The 8,609-nt window shown below is 41.1% G+C and overlaps 1 protein-coding gene across 1 annotated transcript; it reads right to left on the bottom strand.

Annotated features, from left to right (window-relative positions):
• Positions 1-225: 225 nt before the first annotated feature.
• Positions 226-2,904, bottom strand: LOC148023187 (PIF / Ping-Pong family of plant transposase). The gene has a single exon (XM_087696165.1). The coding sequence runs from the start codon at positions 2,586-2,588 to the stop codon at positions 1,230-1,232; it is 1,359 nt and encodes a 452-aa protein (XP_087552291.1). The 5' UTR covers positions 2,589-2,904; the 3' UTR covers positions 226-1,229.
• Between the last annotated feature and the right edge of the window lie 5,705 nt (positions 2,905-8,609).

The raw sequence follows: 8,609 nt of genomic DNA, 5'->3' as shown, positions 1-8,609 counted from the left end.
TGTGCACATGCACATGTGTGTGTCTCACATTTCATTTGGTTAGATTATAGAATGAAATGTGATATTCATCATTCAAACTTGAGAGACAACCAATTAACCTTCATTTGTGCAATCAATGGGTTCTCTCTCAAGTTTGAATGACGAATATCACATTTCATTCTAACATCTAACAAGATCTTCATTCAAAATCTTTGAATACATATGGAAATAATTGGATATGGTTTGGATATGGTCACCCATAGCCGTTTTTCTAGACTTTAATAGTCCAACCAAGAAGCAAAGAAAGCAAGGCAACTCCACTCACACGCATTGTAAATCTATCAATGATAATGACTAAGCCTACTAAAAATGCACTTAAGTAACAATTTACTTTTTTGGTGGAGCTTCTTGGCCTTTGATGATACCTACAACTAAAGAAAAGACATAGGAACATAAGGTTGACATAGAATGATTTGCAAGTTGAGTAAGGGTGACATCCCAAGCTTACAGTTGCATCAAGCACACATTAGCCATCTTGCTACATTTGAAATGCTCTTTGCTTGTACTTCACTCAACGAAGTCTACATAGCTCAGCTGCAGCCTTGGTGTCTTTGTATGTATTGTTTCTGCTCTCATTGTGGTGTGAGTTTGAGAGACTTGATTCAAAACAACAAACCCCTCTCCCCAAAAAAGCACACCCCTTTCTGGGCAAATGTCATGCATTCATTGGCCACATAGAACCAGCTTTGAAATGGTTCTTGATTGTGCTCCTACAATCATAGCTTCACTATGCCAACACAACTCACCTGCAGCCTTAGTGTCTTTTTGTACGTATGTTTCTGCTCTCTCTAGTTAAACCCACATTCTCACTCCACACCCCATCCTGCCCTTTACTATGCCTATACAGCTTAGCTGCAGCTTTAGTGTCTTTTTATGTGTATGTTTCTGCTAAAAGAAAAACAACTTTTCCCTGAAAGAAAGCATCACTATCTTTTGCTGTTGGTAAACACCTCCCCACCACTTCCTCGAAAAGTGAACAGGGAAAGAAAAGGGTGCAGCCACTATATTAGCCCCTTATCCTTCCAAAGAGTGCAATAGAACATGCAAGTATTGCTGCTATTACATTGGCCCCCTTCCCTACTAAAGTGCATGACAAATAATGTAAAGATGCACCTGGTTACACACAATGTCTTGGGAAAGTAGATCTCCATGGCATTCATTGAATGAATCCCCCTGCCTAGCAATGTGAGTCATTTCTGCAAGCATCTATGATGCCTCTCTATTACTTCTTCAAGAAGCACTTGACGAATGCTCTCACCAAAATAATGAGAAGATTTCTCACTTTCCAGGGGCTTTTCTGCAGTCCCATTTTCTACCGGATCTTCAAATAAAGATACCTCTGGCTCACCAGAAATCTGACAAATATTGTGCAGCACACAGCAGGCTACAATAGCCTGAGATGCATGATCCACACCCATGTTCAGGTCTTGAAGAATCCGCCACCTGCCTTTTAGTAGTCCAAGGGCCTCCTTGATGACAGCTCCTCCCTTCATGAGAAGAGAATCAAGCAGATATTGTGCTGAGCTACCACTGCCAGACGATGAGAATGGTGTTAAAAGGAAGGAAAGAAGAGGATAGCACCAGTCCCCTACAAGGTAAGGCCTGATATGATTCCCTCTGATTGTGATTGCCGAATCGTAAAGGACATCCCCATCCATGAGTTTGCGGTACAGTGAACTCTGCCTGAAATGTTTGGCATCATCACTGCCCCCTGGGGCTCGAACACATACATCCCAAAAAACCTTCTTGTAATCACATACTGCTTGGAGGAGGATTGCATGAAAGTGATGTCGCGACAAGTAATTAGACGGGGTATATTGTAAAGAAGGCTGCTTGTGCAGTTTCATTGGGCTGCCATCAATGGCTCCACACATGTTTGGCAACCCTGTCAACTCTTTGAATCCTTCCACAATATCTAGAAGCCGAGCCCCCCGCGGTATACATATATACTTTGAATACAGTATAGTTGAAAGAATCCGGGTGATGCTATTGGTTATCCTGGCTACTGTCCCAGCATCCATGCCATAATCTATACCGAGTCTCTTGGCATCATGGCCTCGAGCAAGCCTATGCAGCACCATAGCCACTGCTGCATCTGCAGGCATACCAGAACAAGTGCCCCCCGATGTGTGGACCACAATGTCATTTACCAGGCTCATAAACAAGGGAAATGAAAGGCCATAATGCTTTCTCCACTCCTGATCCCGAATGCAAGGATCAAGGCCCCAGGCTTGTGCTCTCCTGGCGTAATACATTTCAAGCATGCGGCCCCTGCTATGGCTGCCAAAGCTGTCAAGGCTCCTATCGATTGGCATCGTGGCTGTGCGGCTGTGCTTGGGAACTCTTTTGCTGGCATCACAGGGTCGCCATAAGGAGGGGGACGGCGCAGAAGCCAGAGCTGCAGCAGCATGTGTGAGGACTGCTGAGAGCACGAAGAAGAGAAACGGGACAGGGTCCGTCGAGGAGGAGGCGGTGGAGACACTGCTCCATTCCATAAACTGACGGAGCTGTAACATGCTGGAAAGCACCAGAAGCAGAGACGGATCCATGGCTCCTGCTGGCCTGCCCTGCCCTCTGATAAGAGGTTAAGGACAACTGTGTGCTTTTCTTAGGGGATTCATAGCAGAGACGGATCCATGGCTGCTGCTGCTGCCCTGCCCTCTAATAAGAGATTAAGGACAACTGCGTGCTTTTCTTAGTGGATTCATAGCAGAGATGAATCCATGGCTCCCGGTGCTCTGACCTACCGTCTGATAAGAGGTTGAGGACGAACTGGCATTTGCTTAGTGGATTCTATGACGGGCCCGAAGCCTGCTTGCTCCACGGTCGAGGCTTTTCAAAAGATTTTTTGGGAAAAAATTTGTGAAGACGATCAAGTAAATCCCTTTCCCGATCGTCTAAGAAAAAGTATCTTTTATCGACACGCTATTTTATACATAAATTTAAAAAATATAATTATATTTTGTGAAATTGAAGAGGGTTTATTCCTTCTTCCAAAGAATTCAGAAGGATTTAAAAAATATAATTATATTTTGTGAAATTGAAGAGGGTTTATTCCTTCTTCCAAAGAATTCAGAAGGATTTTTCTCAAGGTGAATAAGAAGGTTGAAACGAACTCGCCTTTTCCAAAACCTAGCTACAAGCAGCATTTTTAAAAAAAATATTGGAAATGGGTGTTCCACAATGGTCCTCTCACCCTGTCCAAATGGGCCCAAATTTTGATCCTAACGACCCAAAACCAACTAATGTACTAGTGTGGGTGGAGTTCCTTAATTTGCCTGACCCCTTCCATCAAGTCTTAGGCTCCATAGCTACTCCCCTAGGTAAGGTACTTGGCCAAAGGCCAATCTTCGATAATAACCCTAGATGGCACCCGCAAATTTTAATTGAGATTGATATAAGTAAGAAATTGAAATAGATGATCATGATTAAGAACTCCAAGGGCCAGCCTATCAGAGCTCAGCTGGTGGTGTACAAAAACCTATCGAACTCCTGCTTAAAATGCATGAAGCAAGGGCACTTCATAAAAGATTGCCTCGAGCGGGGCAAGGACCAGAAGAACAACGTGGCCAAGGGTAGCTCTCCCCCTCTGTTCGATGAACAGAGGTTACAAAGGTCCAAAGTAGGAAACAAAAAAACAATGTTCAAAAGAATAGCTTGGTTAAGAAACCCACTAACAACATATTAAACTTCAACAATAGATATGATGCACTTCTGGTTAAGTATGGGGATACCTTATTAGCTGGTAAAGATAAAGAAAAAACTTTCGTTTCAAAATCTGACTCGGATGATGATTTTGTAGATGGTACCCACTTTTTCCAAGAATCGCATATGCAAGTTGATGACTTTGAGAAGGAAATCAATGACTTGGATGGGAGGAAAATTGAGGAAGACAACTTAGAAGCAATGTCTGAAAATGATAAGTCACAAGCAGAGGAGGAATCACTCCCTTCTAGCTTGCAACCTAATCAAGTGGCTTCAAGTATTCCTTCCCCCTCCCCTCCTCTCTCTACTGCGATTAACTCTAGTAATAACAAACATAGACTTTCAAAGATTGATTCGGGTAATGCTAGCCCTTTCCCTAATGGTAAAGGCTCCAAGGCCAAAGGGGGTTGCAATGTCCCCATTACTTAGTTTATTTTAATATGTGTACACATTCCAAAGAAAATTAATTTATGTCGCACATTTATTTTTTAAAAAATACTATCTCTTATTATGAAACTAACTCTCATTATGAAAATAATTAATGAGGTATTATATGCCAGTTCATGGAAGAAAGACTTGGGAGACCCTCCCAAGACTAGCTTATTAAAACTATGTTTGTAGTATAGAACAAGAAAAAAAAAACTAGCCTAGTGGATAGTCACTTGGCAGTTAAGCACACTTGGGTGACGGCACTACCAGGATGGGTGAGCTCCCGTGAAGATTTTCCTACAAGCTAGTGGGAGCTTCTCGCGTGCAACCAACAGCACCAACAAAGCCTTCGTAGCACATTGCCAAGTATGCCAAGACCTATGCCTTAGTTGCCACCTTAGCCGTCAGCCTTGGAGTGATGGCCGCTCGATGACGTACTGCGTGGTGCTTGTCGCCGATAGATTTGTAAATTTTTATCTTCGCGCTACAAAAATGGATCTCCCTCTCTAGCGTCATCAATGATGTCATCAGAAGTGCTAAAAGAAAGCGTTCTCTCTTTGTCATCAAAAAACACTAAAAAAGCAAGTGTCCTCTCTTCTATCCCCCCCTCCCCCCCTTGCAAAACTATAAATTGAGGGCTTGGGGATGACAAAAGAGAGTGACAAGAGTAATCTTAATGGGACAAGGCACTGATCGAGAAGGAGGAGACTCTATTTCACAAGACAAAGAGACATCATTCCGTTCAACCCAAGGAAGGGGATACGCTGAAGGTCTCTCATTCTCTTCTACTCTGGTCCAAGATGAGAAGACACTGAAGAACTCTATCCTATTCTATCATAAATCTACTCTCGTCTCTATTCTGTCTACTAGAGAGTGAAGTATTGCTCTCCACGAGGCAAGAAGAAACATTCGTGAGGCCTACATCATTCAATCCCGCAATATCCATCATCATCATCGAGAGTCTTATACCCTTGCCAATCGGTATTACTGTCGTGTTCTTCTTCTTCTACGAATCATATTTTCGTCATGGCCCCGAAGAAAAAGAATTCAAAAGCAGAAATCGCGAATGACCCTACTATCATGGAAGCAACAATTGGAGTTGTGAGCATGGGAGTCCCTAATGGAGTCACGGGCGCAGAACAACTCTTTACCAATCGTGATACCACAAATTTTTCTAAAAAAGTTCTATCCAAATAAGATAAGTCTCTTGAGAAATATTGACTTAAGATCGAGAAACTTGGTTACAAGAACTCGGAAGTTAGAGACTCTAAAATCTAGATACCCCTAGTTAAATTCCAAGGGAAAGATTTCATTATGTGAAACTCAAGTGTCGATTGCTACTAGAATTAAGCATTGCTTGAAAGTTGCATGATTGATTGAAGTCATAACTGCTTTGTAGACATCAATCTTGTTTGTGATCTTCTAGATTAGATCCTGATTGAATTAAGTATTGGAATAGATAAAAATTGAGGAGCCCTATACCTCCCCCAAGGATTAATGAAGCTATTCTTATATGTTTTACGTAATGTGGTAGGTAATTAAATAACTAAGAACTTCCATAGAGGGAAGCAGGTGGATGGATTCCTGACAATCCAGTTCTATGGCAGGGTGGTCTCGATTAGCCAAGAGGTTTCCCCAAAAACAAACACTAGGAAGGGCCGATATGCTAACTTACCTAGGGTTTGGTCTCAGAACCCGAACTGTAAATTATCTTAGGAGAAAGGTAGGGCGACTATTCCAAAGTACTACAAGGGATTTCATAAATCCTTAGTCTGCTACTGGAAAAAAGTGTTGTACTCCATGAACCAAGGGTAATTGCAGTCACTCCTTCCAGACAAGAAGCCTCTCGAAGGACACCTCCGGATGTGAGTTAGTTATTTATAGGTGACTGTTAGGTCAATTAGGAACCTTCAGGTCGGTCCTCTATGGGTAACGGTAGGACGCTTCCCTTGTGGGGTAGACCTAGGGTTAACTAGCCGGACAAAATCCGATCATTCTGATTAGAGTACGAATAGCGACGGCTAGAAGGTAAACTCTGGGCAACTACTAAAATGTTATTCATCAAGAAATCAAGGTGGGTATGTTACAAGTGGTATCAGAGCGAAAAGAAATAAAAGAAACTTGGTAAATGTAGCATGAGATGTGAGATGCTTTACATTTCTCTTGCTGATATGTGTTTTTTTTTCAATCATACCATAGAGAGACGAAGATTGGAAGCAATTCATAGTCTTCCGAGCAATGTTTACATCAGCAATGCATTCTATGGATTATGGATGGAGAATGCAAATAATGCAGATTCTGGATCGCATCTACGATCATTCTCCACTATATTGGGAGAGACACTAGATGATAAGCGGTTGAATTTGTTATATTGATGCAAACCGTCTTGCCTTCCTTCAAACCAATTTGAAGAGGATAAGATGGATGGAAAACCTTAAAGTTGTGAAGGTTTATTTATTCCATGAAGCCAGAGTGAATTCAACTTTATTCACTAGAGGCCAAGAGGTTAAACTAAATCGACATATTTATGAGGAATTGACAAAGGTTATCCCAACGGACCGAATCATAGTTGTTGGCTGCTCTAAACGCTGCAATTACATCAAAGATGGACTTCCTCATCTTTCTTTAAAGTACTAATTTTTAGATATCCATTCTTCAAAGCCCGATTATTATCCAAAGGATGTATCCAAATGCCATGCCTAGATTGTATTAGGGAAATCTTCTCTCCCAAATAACCAGCCATCCCAAAATAAACCATGTTTTTTGGTTACCATTCTAGCAATTAAGAATTACGAGTTGGTATATATATCCAAAATCCATGGTTAGGTTCCTTAAGTTCATTCAGAAAACTCTATTATGATGTAACCTTCTTTGAAAATGTAATATAAAGCATTTCTATCCTTCTGAAATGATCTCTCTTTTTTGAAAAGATACGAGCAAATTGTATGATAACATTCGTAGAACTAACTAGACAAAATCTTACGATACCACAGGAAGCTATTCCTACCCTTAATGTTGCTAAGATCTAAGAAAATAAGTTCCTGCTTAAGCAAATCAAAACACCTGAGTTTGATAGCCAAGGCAAAAACATTGAGATTGAAGCAGAAGGTTGAGTCCATGGAAGATTATTTCATTGCTGCTGGAATTACCCCAGCTAATCAAGCAATGATCGGCAAGTTAAAGCTAACAGAAGAATCCCAAATTTGGTGCAAACAATGGTGTAAAGACCAAGGAATCTCCAAAGCATTTGTTAGTTGGGACATATTAAAGGATGTAGTGCAAGGCTAGTATCTTTTGCCAACATATGGCACACAAAAGATGAATGAATTCTTTGGTCTAAAGCTACTTGGAATGACACTGGAAGCCTATTACTCGAAGTTTGTAACACTTGTCAAGTATACAGCATCTATGGACATTGCGCAACAAGTATCTAAGTTTTGCCATGGATTGGATAATCCTCTGAACACACGGCTTGAAGCAATGCATCCATTCGACCTCCAAGATGCATTGATAAGAGCAAGAATGATTGTATATGAACTCTTGTTCAAACCAAGGAACAATAAGCCTTGGAATAATAAGTTTCAAAATAGAAATATAACTAGGAGCTATGCAAAAAGAGCCCAATGTCAATTCCAATCTACTAATAGCAAGAAGGCTAAGATGTTGGCAATGGAGAACTTTACTAGTGGTAATAAGGATACTTTCAAGTGCTATTATTGTAACGAGCCTGCTAGCCACATCCAAAGGCGATGCCCAAAACTCAGACAGAATGAATGCCAAAGCAAGTTCCGTAACAACTAGAGCCGGACAACTACAACTAGAGGAAGAGTTGCCAGCATAACCCTCAAGGAAGTAGAAGATGATGAAGGTCCCACCTTGGAAACCGACATGAAGAAAGTGAGAATTCACGCCTCTTTTCATAACAAGAAGGGACCAAATCGACAATTCTCAATGATTCAACACCATCAACCTATAACGGTAAACCCTTTGAAATTTTGATTGATTGTGAAAGTACACATTCATTCATATCACCAAGGTGTGTTAGAAAACTAGGCATAGACACTGAGTTAGCTAGTGGAAAAGAAGTTTCCTCAACATAACAGACAAGTAAGATGGAGTTTAATCTGGGTGGCAATCAGACCAACATGAAATTTAGAGTGATGAGCCTGTGAACCTACGAGTGCATGTTAGGAATGAATTGGTTAATTCCCAATGACACTCATGGTCATTGTGAAAAGGGCCAAGGCACATTCTTGAATCTTGTAGGACAGCAAGTGACCACACAAGGAGAAGCAAGAAAATCGAAGATTCAATTAGTGAAAGCTTCTCGAATCACTAAAGGTTTAAGAAAAGGCTCACATGTATACCTAATCAAATTAAATAAGACTAAATAGTATAAAGAAGCCAAAGATGAACCATCGTGGCTTAGGGAATAT

This window comes from Lygodium microphyllum, chromosome 16 (genome assembly GCF_053477565.2).
Source record: "Lygodium microphyllum isolate KBCC chromosome 16, Lygodium_microphyllum_v1.1.10, whole genome shotgun sequence".
NCBI classification, from domain to species: Eukaryota; Viridiplantae; Streptophyta; class Polypodiopsida; order Schizaeales; family Lygodiaceae; genus Lygodium; species Lygodium microphyllum.
This window is presented reverse-complemented; position numbering and strand designations above follow the sequence as displayed.